Source organism: Protopterus annectens, chromosome 1.part2 (genome assembly GCF_019279795.1).
Source record: "Protopterus annectens isolate FY-2018-M chromosome 1.part2, PAN1.0, whole genome shotgun sequence".
In the NCBI taxonomy this organism is placed as follows: Eukaryota; Metazoa; Chordata; order Ceratodontiformes; family Protopteridae; genus Protopterus; species Protopterus annectens.
In genome coordinates, this window is record NC_056727.1 from 652,945,562 (window position 1) to 652,964,850 (window position 19,289).

Genomic DNA, 19,289 nt, shown 5'->3' on the forward strand with positions numbered 1-19,289 from the left:
TTTAGTTGGTTTACAGTTATATGAACTTGGTTATTTGACTGCAAGGGCCATTTAGGGGAGTGTTTTTGTAGTACAGAATTTAAGGCTGTGCACGTAGCTGGGTAATGAATGATTTTATGTGTGATGATTAGCTGAATACAAACATCACATTCAGATAGTCAAATTCTCCAGCAAAGGCTGGACCAAACAAATGTTTGGTTTATTAATCATGTGCTTACCCACAATGCCAAGAAATGCAGCATAGTTTCCCTTGGTAAATCCAGCATCACTACTGCTTAAGCTATAGGTAATATTCCACTAAAATTGAACACTGTTATAGGGACTTGGATACATATGCTGATCACAGACACTCCTTGGATCAAAATGTCTCTGTGATGGTTAGAAAATCCATCTACTTTGCACAGCTTATCCTTTGTGGTAGTTCCTCAAGGTCCAGCATTGACTATAACACAGCCTTTGGCATGTGCCTCACCAACAGCCCAAACCAGCCTGAGAGACATCAACGCTTCCTCACCAAAATGATTTCAGGTCGCACTATAACAGATCACCAGTCCGCAGATTGATTGGCAGTGGTGATTTTACAGTTTTGAGTTGCCAGACTGGTGCCCAACCTTCACAGAAGGCACACACGTACACACAAACACACACCTACCTGCATGTCTTTAAAACTCACTCGACCACAGGGAGGACATGCAGACTCTGCACAGAAGGTGCTCCAGCTGAGAATCAAACCAGTTACTGTGATAGACTAAAAGCTCTGCCACTCTGCTCAGTGTCATATAGATTTGTGACAGATGATTTCTGTCTTGTAATATGGATGCTTGGGAGTCATAAATCTAGCTGCTGTCAGTGTTGTGCTCTTGTTTTCTTTCTTTCTTGGACAGAAATGTGTGAACAAACAAAAGTTCCATAGTTATCTGTGATAACACTTAAAAAAATCACAATGAGGACCTGTAAATTCCTGCAGAAGGCATCTGATCTATTCCCCAGTCATCAGTGACAGTTAAAAACAAAGCCAGAGACCAGGAACAGTTCTTTGGAGTTCTGCAATTTCTAATCAGTCATCATCAGGTAATGATCCAATGATATCAATTTATTGGCTCCCTATTACACTGTCGCAGACGCAGGTTGTCGAATGTGTCTTTGTCGAACTGAAAAGCGCGAAAAGGCAAAATAGTGAAGCGGCTTTTCAGCTAATTCTTTCCCTGGGAAATAATTCACTTGGCCGCTTTCACTACTTTGCCGTTTCCGGCACTGTAGTGCGATCTCAGAGTTGGTATATTTAAGTGGGGGAGGTGTGGGGGGCACAGCCCCCCACATCGGGGGGTGTGGGGGGTGAAGCCCCCTACATTATGCAATATTTTACATTTTTTTTGTTTGTTTGGGAACAGTGTTTTTTTCCCTTGGAAAAACATCTCTGTTCTGAGGTTTTGACGTTTTAAGCTTTCGCTTACATGGGGTCGATTATGTGTCGTTCGCTCTTCTGAGCGTGCGATATAATATAGACCTGATTTATCCAACTATGCCAGTTTTTTAATGTGCCTTCAACTGTTGTGCTGTTTATGCAAAATACAGAAAAAGAAAAAACATGGCTTACAATGATGTAACTTGCAGGAAGGTCCTGACAATCACTTGGCCTTACTTAGTACAATGCTTGATTCAGCTTGAAGAGTGAGAGACAGACATATAGATCTGCAACTGACACAGATTAATGGCAAATCTTAACAGCTACTGTATGAGTAGATCTGAAATTGTGAAGAAAGGGTGTCTGAAGATACAAAGATATCTTATTTGATACAAAGAGAAAACATTTGGCTTATTTTTACAATGTCAGTAGTATACAGTATGTGGTAGAACTAAAAGAAGGATACTCTAAGAATTAGTTGATTTAATTAAAAATAAACAACTTTTAGTGAGTCATGGGTGTGTATATTTATGAAATAGTCCTCTAGTGTGGCAGTATGCTGCAAATTGGCCATCGTTAGGTGCATTTTTTGGGGGGTCACATGTACAGCACAGAAGGCGCAGGAGGCGTGTGCTGAATTCTTATTTTTGAGTTAGATCTATACTTATATTGAAAATATTGATAAATGCTGGAAAGTATGACAATATTTTCTTTTACCTTATTTCTGATCATTCTAAGAACTTTCATGTCTTAAGCTGGAAACATGAAAACATCAGGGTCTCACTGTAAATAAATGTCCGCACGTATGGATTTAGCCAGATTTTACGGAACTGCATAACATTTTCGTGAACCTTGCTCTTCCTTCTGTCAAAAAGTGACATCAGATTTCTGATGTACAGTTGCACATCAAACTGCTGTGCTTCTATTCCCCCTCCCCCATTCCTTTTATGGCATAATCCTAAATATGAAATTGAACATGTAGCAGGTATAATGCATTATTATATTAGAAACCTTTAATTGGAAAGCTAACAATGCAATAAGCATACATCAGACTTGACACAATTAGCTTCTTTTCTGGTTAGTTGATATCCTTGTAATTTCATGTATGTGTTTGAAAGTAGCATGAGTGCCCCTACAATGGGCAAAACGTTGACTCCTTAAAACTAATTCTTACACCATAGCTGAAAAGGTGTATGCCTAGTCGTCCTGAGAGGACAGTCTTTTTATTTATTAATTCATTTTATTAACTGTTATCTAAGTAAACGCACTGGACACAACTGTCCCTTTTCAGGGGAAGCCTACAAATATTGTCTGGTTAAATGACTTGCTCAGAGTCATGCAGCAAGCAAATGGAGGTGAAAGATATCCAACCCAGGAATACAGGGAGTCGATTGTTAACAGTTGATAGCCTTGCACCTCTATGTAATTGCCAGACACTTGGCAGGCTCCAGTCAGGAACATCATGCATAGTTCTAAAGTTCATTGCTATACCGCTCAATAGGTTGGCTGACTGGTTACGAGTTTTCTATATAGAGCACTTATCCTTACCCTTCATGGCTGCACAAGGTAGGTGAAGGGTCACTGTAATTAACCAGTTATCAAACAGTAATACTAAACACTGCAGAAATAAAAACTAATGGAAAACAGCATGAGGCCAAGAAAAACAACTTTAGTAAATCAATTCAGTAAGCACTTTTGTTCACACAGTGAACTTCATCAGACTGAATTAAAGACAGAAAAAGCATCTCTTAAATGACACAACTGAATCACATGATCAATTAATTACAATAAACTAAATACCTACTGCTTTAACCCTTTCCTTTTCAAATACTCTACAAATTCTTCCTTATTATTTAAACCATGGGGATAGCAAGCATCTAACTCCACTTGCCACTTATATTCCATCCACCCTAGTTCATTCTCTGCATTTAATTTTAAATCATACCTTTCAATCTGATCTAAAACTATAAACTTTAACTCTAACTTACATTTGCTAATTTTGAAATGCTCGCTTAGAGTATTATTATCTATTTGGGTGGTTATAGCATACTTATGTTCATAAATCCTCTTGTATAATTCCCTTGTTGTCCGCCCAATATAAAAAGAGTCACAGGACATATATTTAGCTAAATATACCACAAATTTTGATTTACATGTGTATATTTTCTTAACTTTAATAACCTTGTTGTTAATATATAATTCCTCTACACCTGCATAAAGATAGTTACAAAAATTACAATTGCAACATTTAAAAATCCCTCCTTTTGTGGTATTAACATTTTCACTCAAACTTAATTTTGCCTGAAAATAATTCTTAAAAATTTTTCCTCTTTTTTTTTTTTTTGGATGAAAACAGGTGTTTTGCCTCCCTCCTTCAGTAAATCAGAATTAGGTACTTACAATCTTCCAATTATTTTTGATAATTTCCTTAATAGCCCTAGCATCTACACTGTTTGCTACCTGCATAGATAAATTATAGTTTTTAATAACTTATCTTTCATCTTGCTTACTGTCTTGCTGCCTGAAATCACATACTTCTCTCCAAATTGCTTCAACCACTTCAGTTGGATGCCCTCTAATTTTAAATTTCTCACATACCACTACACTCTCTTTTTTTAAATCTTTTATCTTTTTTTGTTAACATATTAGTTCACATTAACTGCCCTTTTACAATATTTACCTTAGTATTCTTGAGATGCATGCTAGTATATTCTAAATAAGAATTATTCTGTATCTCCTTTTTATAAATCTTAGTAAGGAGCATACTATTTTCTTTAAAACAACATCCAAATAATTAATACTGTTTTTGTTGTAATCCCAAGTAAACTTTAAAAATGAACTTACATTGTTTAAATAATCCTAAAATTCTTCCAAACTTTCATAACCTCCTCTCCAAATTAAAAACACATAATCAATGAAATGCCTACATGTTAATCTATGACTGGAAGAACTAATATTTAGGATATGAACCTTTTCCCAGCCGTACATAAAGACATTTGCATAGCTTAGGGCCACAGACACCCCCACTGCTACGCCATTAGTTTGGTGGAAGAATTTCTCATTAAACTCAAAATAATTATAACACAATTATGTCTATTGCTTCCATTATTAACCTAAGAGTATCATCAGAAAAAAAAGCTTAGAGTTAATTAACTCCATTCTAACAGAATCCATACCTTCATTACTTGGAATTACTATATATAATGACTTAATATTTTGGGTGTCCAAAAAATCCATTTCAATAACTAAAACATTTTCTAACTTATACATGAAATCAAAAGTATCTTTTTACAAGAGTCACTAAATTGTACTACTTTTTGAAGATATTTATCTACAAAAATTGCAAGCCCCTCAGTTTTACTTTGATTGCTAGCAACTATTGGTCTTAGTGGAGGATTGTCCAAATTCTTATGTATTTCAGGATTGTGCATTGCAAAACGTCAGTTTATGCAGGTAGCAAACAGTGTAGATGCTAGGGCTATTAAGGAAATTATCAAAAATAATTGGAAGATTTTAAGTAATAATTCTGATTTACTGAAGGAGGTAGGCGAAGCACCTGTTTTCATCCAAAAAAAAGAGGAAAAAGATTTAAGAATTATTTTCATGCAAAATTAAGTTTGAGTGAAATGTTAATACCACAAAAGGAGGGATGTTTAAATGTTACTATCTTTATACATGTGTAGAGGAACTATATATTAATAACAGGTTTATTAAAATCAAGAAAAGATACACCTGTAAATCAAAATTTGTGGTATATTTAGCTAAATATATGTCCTGTGACTCTTTTTATATTGGGCGGACAACAAGAGAATTATACAGAGGATTTATGAACATTATGCTGTAACCACCCAAAAAGATAATGCTCTAAGCAAGGCATGTACCTCACTAGACACCTGCAACAACTGAAGAGGCCACAAAAGTACCTCACAAAGAGGAACTTAGGCCTTAAACACTTGTCCTATATGGACATACTCAAAAAAACTCCAACTATCCTCTGTTTCATATCGCCTACTTAGAGGCGATCTCTGCTTGACTTACAAAGCCATGTCTGACCCAGCTCTGTTAGAAATGCTACATCTAAAGAAATCCCAATCCCTCCACACTGAATGCTCCAGAGACCTCAACCTCATTATCACAGTCAACAGAACAAGCAGGAGGGACAGGTTCATAACCCAGAGACTGCCCATGTTATGGAATAGACATCCCATACATGTCAAGTGGAGTGCCTCACTGGCCCTCTACTCAACAGAGGCACTAGAACTATGGTTGGGTGCACAATGCCAGAGTAATCCTATGGGCTAGGCTTGAAAAGGCTCCAGGGTCATTAACCTAGTACACACCTATGAACCTAAAATTAGCAAATGTAAGGTAGAGTTAAAGTTTATAGTTTTAGATCAGACTGAAAGGTATGATTTAAAATTAAATGCAGAGGATGAACTAGGGTAGATGGAATATAAGTGGCAAGTGGAATTAGATGCTTGTTATCCCCCTGGTTTAAATAATAAGGAAGAATTTGTAGAGTATTTAAAAATGAAAGGGGTAAAGCATTAGGTATTTAGCTTATTGTAATTAATTGATCATGTGATTCAGTTGTGTTATTTAAGAGATGTTTTTTTCTGTGTTTAATTCAGTCTGATGACTATGTGAACAAAAGCGCTTACTGAATTGCTTTATTAAAGTTGTTTTTCTTGGCCTCGTTGTTTTCCATCAGTTATCAAATAGGTAAAGTTAAATAACAGATGCACTAGTTGTACACAGCAATCTGTTTATTCTCTTTCAGAGTTTTTTTTTTCATAAGATTAAACATTTAAGAATGTATTTATTTATTTTTGAGTGTGGGAGTGAGGTAATGTTTTCTTCATCTAGACCAAGGTCAGCCAGACCATTTTCCTAACGTGGTTAAAATTCTGGTTTTATCGATGCATCCTTTTACTGAGAGTGTTTTCTAATCAACCTACAGTAATGAGCTCTGTGCATCCAGCATCCAACAAGAAGTTTTCTTCATTTGATTAAATATCTTCACCTTCTGGGCTTTTTAACTGCTAAGTGCCACCTCAGGTGCCATCTTAGGCATAAATGAGGGACTTGCTCTAAGAACCACCATGTCTTAGTGCAACATCATGTAATGCACTTTCCACATAAGGGCTTGTAGTTCTGGGAACCTCCTAGCTAAGATGAGGCCTACCAGGAGCAACATCTTCCTCAAAAGAAACTTGAAAGCAGCTGAGGCTATATGTTCAATGGAGCAGGTTTTTTTTATAATTATATCCCTTGGAAGAGACACCAGTTTACATGGTGTTTTAAAATGTAAGACCTCTTTTTTTTAATTTTGTTACAGAAGGTAGAGCAAATCAGCTCCAATGGTGAAAAGACTGACATAGCAAAGAGATGTACTTTGATGCATAAGAAATTCCCTTTTCAAACAATAGATGTAGATGAAAAACAAAGAGGGCTTTCTGGACAGTCAGACAACACCACATTACACAAGGGAGAAAAAGTAATGAAGGTGAAAATTTGTTGGTGGATTCCAATCGCAACAAAACACTTACTGGTAAGCTTTCCCATGGATGATAACGGACAGGAAAATAGTTTGCTCAGACCTTTACTTTAGTCTGAAATATTCCTACCATTTAATATTAGACAAAGTAGACCAACCACCCTGTTTTAGACTGTAGAACAGTTTAAGTGAGGTGTGGGCTGGCCAGCTGTTCTTTAGAGAAAGGGAGCTTTTCACATTTAAGCATGCTCCACATTATTTCAGGTAATATTAGATGCCAGAATCCTGCTAAGATAGTGTGTACCTCTTTGCGATACTGAAGAAAGGTTCACCTGATATGGCTGTAATCTGAAACAGTCAGCTGTCCTCGGCAGAATACTGTAAAGTCAATAGCAGTGTGATGACTTTGTAGCCTCATCTTCTCACATCTCAGGTAGAGACCAATGTTTAGTATCTTTTACAATGTTCTCAGTTCACACTCCACAGGTCATTAAAGCATTTCAGACTACATCTTATAGCCTAGATTTGCTGTAGTCAATGACAATTGGCTTGCAAACCTCTACCTGTATTCAGTGGCAGGTCTCACTGTAACACACTACAATACCACTTACTGCATTTTGCACATGGGGAACTTTTCTTGGGAGGGGTCACATTTTCAACCATATTACGCTAAAGATTATAGTACAAATAAACAACATGGAACATCAGCTGTTACAAAGCAATTTAAACTATGGGCCAAACAGTTAAGAGATAAGACAACATGACAGTCACAGCTACATTGCTAAATTCTGTACATCAAATGATTTATATTGTGATAGTCTAGTAGAGAATAAGTTGACCTCTACATCACTCTCTGACAGCATTTCTCTATCTGATCAAAAGTATCTGTAATTTGATGCATAACCCTAACATCTGTCCATTTTCCAAGTTTTTAAAACTTGATTAAAAAGGCATATTTAGGACTTTAATGTAATTCAGTCAGCACATCGGTACAATCTAGAGATTCTGTGGGACTTCTTCAAATACTATTTGCACATTAGACTTCAAGCATGTATCAAGGTTGAAATAAATCAGAGGCAGAAAAATTTAACCATAGGTAGGAGTGCATGACAATAGTTTCTGTACTTATTTGGAAGGGTGAAACATTCTAACAAATTTATGTCAATACTTCACAGAAAACTTATTGACAAAAACAGAACAGCAGTAAAAAATTACATTGCACTTCTTGTTTAATGATACCTGTTCCATACAAAAGCTACCTAGTAGACCTAGTAGGATCTAACAGCCATCAAAGACATTTATAATAGAAGAAAGGGCAAAATAGTATTTAATACTAGCGTAACAACTAGCATTACTTATGTATGCATTACTCCTAAAACCAGCCCTAAGATGCTGCTATTTAATTGGCTAAAGGCTTTTTAGTGGTTGCAAATTACAACAAAAAGATACTTTCAGCAGGCAAATAGAAGACTTAAGTAGACTGGATCCTGCTGCCTATATTAAACTGTCTGAGGCACATTCATGAAACTAAATCAATAAAAGCATATTAAAACAAACTAAGATCTGTTCTGAATCAGTTTTTCTAAATGCATTTACAAGAATTTAATGCCACAATATCACTGGCACAAACTACACCTTTATCGGTTCATTGCATTAACACAGAAATATGTTCATGATTTCCATAGTTCTTTGTGGACGGTCTACCACAGACCCACTAACCGATTACATAACAAAGACACACTGAAGGCAGTCTGGATGTGTCTGCACCATCTGTTATCATGACAACAGTTGATGAATCAGAAAGAACCACGGGACAGCCAGCATGCAAGTTAGTCTTACTGTTATTTCTTTTAAAGTAATGCTCTCATTTTATCACAACCTTCCCTTAAGCTAGAAAACCTGTATCCAAAGCACAAATTGCACTGTTACTATAACATACTATTCTATACTAAAGTTGTCACGTGAAATACAGTTCACATAATGATTACCTAACAGGTTAAATGACATTACATAGCAAACAAATAATGAATCCAAGAAGTTGTAATTACCAGTCCTTGATCATAACAAGTAGTGGAGTCAGTCCACCTTATATGCATCTTATTAGGTCTTCCAAATAAAAAAAAAATAATTTACAGTCATTACTGTTAGAAAATGTCACAGCTGGTATAGAATGCATGCCATATAATGAACATCACTATCTGGAATATCACAAAGAACAGGAGAATCACAAACTGAAACACTGTCACATTCAGAATAATTGAAAATCAGGCTCAGTTTCTCAGATGTGTACCTGATTCCTGGTGTAGACTCTTCATGTGAAGTAATCTCACAGGCACTTCACATCTCTAATATAAAACAATATGATTCAGTTGCATTGTAGCAACTGCTCATCTTTGGTACTATGTTAGATCTCACGGTATCAGCTTTTTTAATGGTAACAACTTCTTGATTGCATGAGAGTTTGCCATTAGGGATTTATATTCTTACATCTTCTCCTGGCTGATATGTATACAGTGCTTTGGTTGGTTTATTACAGTAACACTTTTGTTTTGCCGAGTACTTTGCTAAACCAGTGTCAACATTTGCTTTATGCTCTGGTTGTAAGGTCACTTACAAAGTAGGTAACTTTGTCTTTAATTCCTTCAACAACTGTGAAAGTATTAATCCTACTAGTTGTAACAGTCTGGCTTGCAAAGTTTTTTTCTCATAATATTTTGGCAGACTGCATACCTCCCTCTACTTAGCCATTTGATTGTGCATAGAAGGTACTGGTCATAAATGTTTGAATTCCCATTAATGCAAAAATGAATAGAATTCCCAGCTTGCAAATTGTGGACCATTGTCAGACATGACAACATCTAGAATCGCATGCAATGGAAATTTTCTTTAAGAAGCATAATATCTGAAATCTGGTGACATACTGTGTCGTTTTATGACCTCACAATACTTCCAAGTTATCATCTAATCATCAGTACAATTGGAATGAAACACATCCACAGCTAGTTTACTCCATGGCTTGTCCCTTATTTATGTGCTAATACTTCTTCTTTAGAACTGTTTTTTATGAAATTTGTTGCACATCTAAAATGCATAATTTCAACTGAATAGCTATACCAGGCCAAAACATATCTGAGCTTTCTTTTTGTGCTTAAATATATCAAACTGAATTATGTATTATCTCCAGCATCTTGTTACATAAATGATTTGGCATTATTATTATTATTATTATTATTATCATTGTCATCATTAATTATTACTATCTTGTTTTATTATGAGCTCATTTAGACCCTTGGGTAGCTCTCCCATTTGAGGCACACATTCCATATGAACCTCAGTCATTTCAAACTACTTATTAATCCTGTTGTCTGGTTTTACCTTAGCAGTCAGGGTCACTGACCACCTCCTTACTTGGGTTGTGAGTTTTTGAGAGGTGAGACTATCAGAAAGTAGCCATAGTGCTTAGAAGATGGTACTTGTCAAGCTACGACCAACTCCCCCCTTCGGTGCCAACATTGCTTCATGAAGACTGTTTCTACAAGGAGGTGTGGCCTTTCGAATAATCCCCATCCTGAGCCTTTGGACAGTAATACCCTCAGTCCTGCTTAATTGCACAACCTGGCAGCCATTTCCTAAGTATCATTCTTTACCAGGACTAGAAGCAGCCAGCCTCCATCAGCACATTTGCCACAACCTTGAGCAGGGTAAGCCTGGGCACTCTAACTTTCCCCAACAGCATCCAACAAACACCTGAGTTGTAGCTATGGATTCATCCTTCTATGCTGCTTGAGCTGGCAGGCATTATACGTGTGTTAGATTTAAATATTACATATCATCAAGAATTCCATAACAGAAACTGGAATACATTTAGCTGAGAAGTAGAGCTTTTGTCTTCTCACCCTCAAAGGTGTACCTCAAGAATTTATCCTTGGTCCATTATTATTTAATGTCTTCATAAATAACTTACATGCATCCTCTTGTGAAGGCACTCTAATCCAATATACAGATGACTCCACTATAAGCTGTATATCAGACACATTACCTCACCTGCAACACATAACACAAAACGCTTTTTCTTCCACAGAAACATGGGTATCCAATGCTGAACTCCTACTGACCCCCCCTCCAAAACAAAATCTCCTTCTCCTCACCCACAAACCCCACAGCTCCAACAAAACAAACTTCAAGATCTTTTCAGCCAACAATACTGAAACTGAACTGGGTCAGTATACCAAACTACTAGGTGTCACAAATGACAGTAATCTCAAGTTTGACTTACACATACAAAGCAGTCTAAAAACAATACCAAAACTAGGCATGTCATTCAGGAATAAAAACATTCTCACAGCAGCTAACAAAATTACCCTGGCCAAAGTCTACCTCTTGCCCTCACTGTTATGTAGGGCCCCAATTCTAACTAACTTACAGACCTCCCTAAGAAAAATACTAGAAAGCTTCTATAACAAAATTGCCAAATTTGCCAAAAATACAACCCCTCTAACTCATAACTGCCCTACATTCCCTAAGATGGCTTGAACTCCTCCTCCACCTCCAATACGTACAACTTACTATTGTATACAAAATGATCCACAACCCACTTGCTTGTCCTGCCCTTAGCCCATCATTCAACTTTCATAACCCAAATAAGTATTTCAAATCTGAAGACATACATCTCCTCACAACTTATAAACCTAAAACCCCAGGCCTAAGCCTTTACTCCTGCTCTGTGGCAAAACTATGGAACTCCCTTCCTTTAACTATCAGACCTGCTACTAACCTGCACTCCTTCAAAACCTCTATAAAAGAATGCTTCAACAAAGCTTGGATTTGCTCCTGTATGACCCCAGGCTGAGGTACTATTATACCTTTTTCTACCTCTACTCTCTCTATCCCCACTACTAACTTATCCTACCCTCCCTTCATCTACACATACTCCCCTGAGGTTACACTCATACCTTTACCATATCTATTTCTACTATCCCCTCTGTCACATCCTACCCTTCTCTACCCGTACTATTCTATGCCTTCACCAATATAATCTGTTCCCATATTTCATGACCTCTGGAATATTAATAACCATTATGATAATCAGCTATTATGTAAATAATGCTGACTCTTCCTATTGTCAAGCTTCCTACTTTTCCTTGAACACTATGACTTTATTATGTCTGTTGAGTTTTTATTCTGACAAACTAATGTGTAGTTTTTCAAATTTTGTGCATGAATGTTATAGCTTTATTATGTCTAAGTTCTCATTCTGACAAACTAATATGTTGTTTTCATATTTGTGCTTGAAAGTTATGACTTTACTATGTCTTTCTATTTTTTCATTCTGTTAACCGTATGCATCTGGAGCTTTTCTCTCCAGGCCTCTGCTGAAAATAGGTACTTCATGACCCAGTTGGACTTTTCCAGTAAACAAATGTCAAATAAATAAATAAATAAATGTGTCCACTTTGATAGCACCATATTTTCAGCATCTGCATTTCAATATCCAGTTCAGAACAATAAATAAAGTCTTGTATAATAATGTAATGGGATTTAACATTTTAAGGTCATGTGTACAAATCAACATACTATTTAAATATATTAAGTTAAAACATTGGCATTCATATTTTAGTTTTTATTAGGCTGTTCAGAGTTAATATACATTGACTTCTACTTTTTTTTTTTTTTTTTTTGCCTTCAGGACTATATTGTTTGAATTTAAAATCAATCTGTAGAATCATAGAGGCAGCATTTCTCACATTTATAAGGCTCTTCCTAAATGACTATGCGAATTGACTGATTCTTGAACATGCAAATGATTATCTCTGCAATGCTGTGATTCATTTACTGCTTGATTGTGTTTGTCTTAACTAACTGCATATTACCCTGTCATGGTCTACTACTGTAAATGTTTATATATTTATTTAACAAGGCACAATTGCTCACAAGCCATTTTTGCCCTAAATACTTGATTGTTGCATTGACACATTCTGAAACAAAATATTACAGTGTTTGCTTTTTTATAAACAAAACACTGTTCCTTCTGGCACAACAATGTTAGTTTATGATTAGAATAAGTTGGTAGTGTATCTATGGACTCACTAAGGTGCATTTCAAACTCAAGTCTCTGAATGCACTTGCAGTGAGAATGTTACATTCTGCCACAATATCAACCTTAAAAGTAATGTGTTTGTCATTTATAGACAATTTTTCATTTTAGTTATTTTCACAGTGACAGCATTACTATATTTCAGTCTCTTCCATAAAAACAGCATGCCCAGGACACACACATTAATTTAATTTACAAACAGTTCTGTGTTCATTATGAGATGTTTGAGTCGGTGACTACACAGTCAACAATTTTATCTGTATCAGTGACTTGTTGAATTTTTCCTCTGACTTTTTTATTCTTGTACATTTTAGAAAAATGTATAAACCTTCCACAATGTCTGCATTCTCTAATTTCTTGGGAAGGCTTTCATCACGTAGACAGCCACACCCTGAACAGCACAGCATCTGTTTAACTGACTGCCTTTCATTTCTAACTGCATCATCATCACCATCATCATCACAAGCTCACTCTCTACTAGGTCCTTTTAATGGCACATTGCTTGAAACCATATGCACATTATACTATGCTCTAATAGATTTACTTTGCTTATTTTTAACAGGTTGTAGTGTAATTTAAATTTTTTACACATTCATATCCTTAGCACCTTTGTTTGTTTGAATGCTTTCTCAAGTGTTAATTATGACTCCATCAAGTGTTTGCTTCTTACTTTATTATTCTCTTTGCATACACCATTCTATCTTTTAGTGATTAATGCAGCGTTGCAAACTCATAGTCATTTTACCTCTGTGTCCAGGTTCAGTTAAACAGGCATCAAAAACTCTCATGGAATTTTATTTCTAGTGAAAAATAAATGAAGAATATATGGCAAGTTCTTTTAGGGTCACAGTGCTGCTTAGGTTTATCCTTAATAACAGCCAAACCAGTCTGTTGCCCTTTAGTAAAATTAAATCCATTAAATATTATGACATCATTGGTAGAAGGATAAAGCGAAGTAGTAACTTGTCATGCCTTACTTTGTCATACCAGTTGTAATACTGAAGTGATCAATTTTCTGGAACTGTTGCTCCAGTTTTCAGCAAACTACACTGTAGAATCATTGTTACTGGTGGAGTAAGTAAAATAATGGATACCATGGCGATTGTATATCTGTACTAAAAAAAACATGGCAGCTCATTTGTTGCATTGATCAAGACTCGCCTCTGAATTCAAAATGTAAGTGGCTACTTTGTTTTATTATGTTGTCTTCTTTCATCAGCTTCTTATTAAAAATGTTGCTTATTTCATCATTTCTGTATTATCAACTGTTTGGCACCATGTTCAGTCCTTTAAGTTGTTTGCTCTTTTTCTTAATCATTTTGTATTTTTTACTCATTTTGCTAAGGTGTTCATTTGTTTCAACTTTCAGATTTCACCAGGTGGCTTACTTGTAGTGCTATTTATTGTACCATTTCAGACTAAAGGATGTACAACTTTAAACCACAGAAATGGGGGGAAAGTAATGGGTACTTATAATGCAGGCAAATAGCTACCAGGGCAAGAGCCAACAGGATGTTATGAAAGCTTTCTAATTGCAGTCTCTATGAATGTGGAAGGAATGCTTCACGTCTGTTCATCATTGGTGAGACACCAGATGAAATACTGCATCCAGTTTAAGAGTCCAAAAACAAAGACAGTGCACAGGATACTAAGCAAAGATTCCAACGTGGTAAAGCAATGGAAGAAAATCTGCATAAGGAAAGGCTAGTGAGGCCGTTTTTTTTCCTCAGAGGATAGAAGGGAAGGGTTTACGGTCTGCATCAGCAAATTAATTAAGGAAATTAATAGGAAGGGTGAGGGGCAGGACTGATCATGAGTTTCAAATTGAACAGCCATGCTTCAATGTGGTCATAAGATAGTACTATTTCAACAAGAAGGTAGTGGGCCATTGAAAAGGCTTTCAAATTTGGCAGTATGGAGTAAACATGTGAGTATTTTAAAATGGATATGTGAATAACCGGAAAACACATAAAGGGGGCAGGAGGAGAGTGTCAAATGTAGAAAACTAACTGCAACAGCTGAACAGACAGGAAAGACCATCAGAAAGCATTCACCAGTTTAAATATGTATGTATAGAAGGGGATGAGAAACTCTGCAATGAGACACAGCAGTTTTAATAAAGTTGTGAATTATGAGATGTAACACCCACACAACATCCATATTTTCAATTAGTTGCTAACAGCAGCACATAATGCCACCTTAAATAATCCAGTGTGCGATGCCATCCTCTCATGTATGACCCAGCATGCTTCTTCTGCAACAGGCAATGTCACAATATGCCCTGGAGGGAAGTATGTCACTTTGAAGTCAGTCTTTCTGCCTCCATCCTAAACTGTCTCCAAACCTTCTGACACCAACATGCATCTTTGGTATGTTAAGCAGTTCTACTATCACAATTGTAGCAGGCTGATACATAATATTTGTGAGAACAGGTTGTCATACACCATATCTTCCTCTACCAAATCACCTACAAAATTAACGACACTGATTTATTCTTGTGGAAAAAATTAAGGACATTGGTAAAATCCCTACAATGTTACAATGAAATCACATGGCTTACTCTTAAAAGTCCGAGTAAAGCAAGCACTGATTAACAGAAACGTATTATTCTGGAAACTACTCCAACACCTTAGCCACAGTCTTAAAGCTTGTTATTGCATTACTGCTAGACCTGTTTAAAGGATGCAAAAGCTAATTACAGACTTTTGTTGAAAAACATTCTTTTATATGTAATAGAAAATAACAATCATCAAGTGTTTACTGTCTAACAGCAGTGTAATAAAAACTAAAAAAAACTTAGTAGCTTACTAAATACAGGTTCTGCAAATGTTAACGAAATTGTACAATGAGCTATACCATATTTAAGGTCAACAAATCCCCAAACTAATTGCTATAGTCTGATTTGCATGACCAACTGATAACATTTAAAATTAGCATTGTAAAATTCTGTTGAGTTTTTACCTGATAGGGGTACAATGTGACACCATTTGTTCTAGACATAGACCATGTGCCGTCTAGGTACTGATGAGCTTGAATAGCGACAGAGCTCAGAATATTTCCATTGCTTGGACTTGTTGGCATCTGTGGAGTCGCATTTGCTTGGTGTATGGGAGAACCAGTTTTCTTTTCTAGTGCACTGACAATGCCAAGGCTGTTAGGTTTACTGGAGAGCTTGTTTGCAGGAAAGCTTGTATAGTTAGGTGCAGTGAATGTAGCAGGAACATAGGCCCATTCCCTTGGGGCCTGCATGCTACCTATGTGACGTGAGCCCACCAGTGTAGGGATGCTTGAAAGTGGGGGAGACCCTGGTGAGGCATCATTATGCTCGACATTGGCAGCCTGCTCAAGAGTCAGCACCATCTGAATGGCTTCTTGCTTCAGCTGGTTCAGGTGTGTGGCACAGATGTCGCATCTATTGTCTTTCTCATTCCAAGCCTTGCGGGTGGTGTTTGGCACTTGCAGTTTATCATGTATTACAGCTGAAAAGGCCGGGTCCTACAAATGAGAGAAAAAAACAAAGACCTTAAAGCAAAAAATGATGTGCATGTAGACAGCAGTAACAGAGAGAAGGTCCCCCACTGCTATGAAGTAGGGTTCATCATTCATACATTATTAGGCATGTTACTTCAGTGGTAAATCAATACAGACAATCCCACAACACAGCATTTCTGTAACCATAGTAACTCCTAACTACAATACTTCAAGAAAGAAATGTGCACCAGTTGGCTTGGTAAATGACAAAGAATATTGTGTTATTAGCAAGTTATTTATAGTTCTTCTGCCACCCCAGACTGTGTCTATTAGCCATGCTCAGATGCTTTTCACATCTACAAAAGTTTTCACAGGAGTTGAAACACAGCCTGACTCACCACTTTTAAGTAGACAGAAAAGCAGTGTAGTCTTAAACACATGCAGCACTCATAACTAAGGATGTTAAAATAAGCTTGTACAGACAGAAAGGTAATTAAACTAGGACATCTAACCTGAGGAAAGTGTAAGCATATTAAAGAATATACTCCTAAACTAATACCCTAAAGCAATTCAATAGTTTATTAGCCTGTAAGGCTAAAAACGGATGTCTTTAGGCATATTACCCAAATGCAAGTAATAAATTGGCAGTGGTGCAGCGTTTAGCGTTGCTGCCTCACAGCAAGAGGTTCTCTGGTTTGATCCTCGGCTGGGGTGCCTTCTGTGCGGAGTCTGCATGTCCTCCCTGTGGTTGTGTGAGTTTCCTCCGGGTGCTCCGGTTTCCTCCCAAAGACATGATGTAGTTGGATTGGACACACTAAATTGATCCTAGGTGTGAGTGCATGTGTGTGTGCCTTCTGTGGAAGGTTGGGTGGCGGGCCGGCAACTGGACATCATAAAACTCCACTGCCAATCATGAGTGGACAGGTGATCTGCTGTGGTGACCCCTAACTGGGAAAAGCCAAAAAAAAGAAGAAGAATTTATGTACATGTATTTATTTATTTGAATTTGTTAATCAGAATAGAGCACTGATCAAAACCGAACAATTTTAGTCTCACCCCAGGAAATACAAAACAGCAACAGTGACAAATAATAGAAGCATAGTATGAGTACAGTTACATAATACAATATGTAAACTCTAAAATGTACAATATATACAACTGAGAGATGAAAATAAAATTTGTATCTTTACAATCCAGAAGCTTAACAACAGCGTACCAATGCTTGGTTGAAGAGAAACCCATGAATAATAAGTACTGAACTTCAAAGCCTGGCACTTCAGATGGAAGTGTGAGGAAATACATGCATGTGTGTGTGTGTGTGTGTGTGTGTGTGTGTGTGTGTGTGTGTGTGTGTGTGTGTGTGGTCTAGCTATCACTTTATCTAATCACAAGTGGTTGAAATCAGTGATCTAGTCACATCTGCTCTAGTGATATTTTTCAGTACATTTTATCAATTATAACTCAGATAAGGCAAGTTTATGATTTCTTTTTACCACTGCTAGGAATCTTCTATAACATTTATAAGTACCATTGCACTTGGTCTATCACAGTTTACTGGATTGTGTGAAATGGTGGAGCACTTCCAGTGATACATCCAGGATTTTTTCCTTTTCCTCCACTGTAGTGTAACGGTGGAATTGTTATTTATAAGGTGGGGTGAAATATGCTGGGTAAGATGAAGTCAGCTTAAACCAGTTTTATTCAATCAGTTGTGTTTAGATATTTTGTATTTTAGATCAGATAAGTTATACTCACTTATGTGTATGTGTATATGCATATATACATATGTACACACACACAGACAGACAGACACACACACACACACACACACACACACACACACACACACACACACACACACACACACACACACACTATGTAGATAGATAGATGGACACACTGCTTTTTTCATTGGTGTGCTGTTTTTACATTTGTGTTTCTTCCACCAATTATGCATCAAACAATCCTGTACTGGTGAGTATTCCTGTTATTTTTTTTCACCCTGGGTTAAAACACTCCCCTTCCTTTGCTCCATTGACTAATTTGTTCCTCTCTCAGGGCAGGACCAAGGCACCTTACAGAACAGGTGAAATTCCTACGGCCCATGTATTCCCAGCTGGATGGCTTAATGACCCCGTTTGTTCTTGGAAAGGAGGAGAGTCAATCAGTAGGGAGAAGGCTAATATGCCAGACTCAGCCAACTCTCCTCACAACACCTGGAGCTTCTGACTCACATGACAACTGAGCTTTGCTGCTTGCTACCTTCTCTGGAAGCCATGCATACATCTGCACATGCCTTCTACACCTTGTGTGGTGCACAACTGAGCAGTGTGTGCTCAGCAGGCTTATTCTCCATGGATACAACAACCAGTGCTCCATTTATGTGTCACCCAGTCATAGAGGCAGGACCATATCACCTCACCCCACCTAGAACTGTTGAGCTGGCAGTAGTAAGTCGCCCCAGTTTTTCCCTATCAATCCCCTCCCACATCTGTGTTACTATGCAAACATCTGTGTCAGAAATGGGGCTTCATCCCTCTGCATTGTGGGGCCAACTAAGTAGTCCTGTTTGGCTTAATGTTCCAGTTAATTTTTATCTCTATCAAGCATTTTTGAGGCTAATCTTATCTCACTGAGCCCCACCAGCCACCCACCCACCCACTGCACTGCTTTTTTTTAAATACTTATTTTGACCAGTCCTTCACAGGATATCCGGTTATGACAAAGACAGGTTCTGTAACTTAGCTTTTAAAGTAAAGATTCAGACAACTGATGTAGGTAACACCAACTTCACTAAGAGCACAGGTATTTGCTCAAGAGTT

The 19,289-nt window shown here is 37.1% G+C and overlaps 1 protein-coding gene across 1 annotated transcript in view; it reads right to left on the reverse strand.

The window, feature by feature from the left end:
• KIF26B (kinesin family member 26B) overlaps positions 1-19,289 on the reverse strand; it is a 1,779,156-nt gene that overhangs the window by 1,291,866 nt on the left and 468,001 nt on the right. Inside the window, exon 3 of the mRNA XM_044058109.1 lies at positions 15,958-16,491. Coding sequence (XP_043914044.1) covers positions 15,958-16,491 — 534 coding nt within the window. The remainder of the gene's footprint in view (positions 1-15,957; positions 16,492-19,289) is intronic.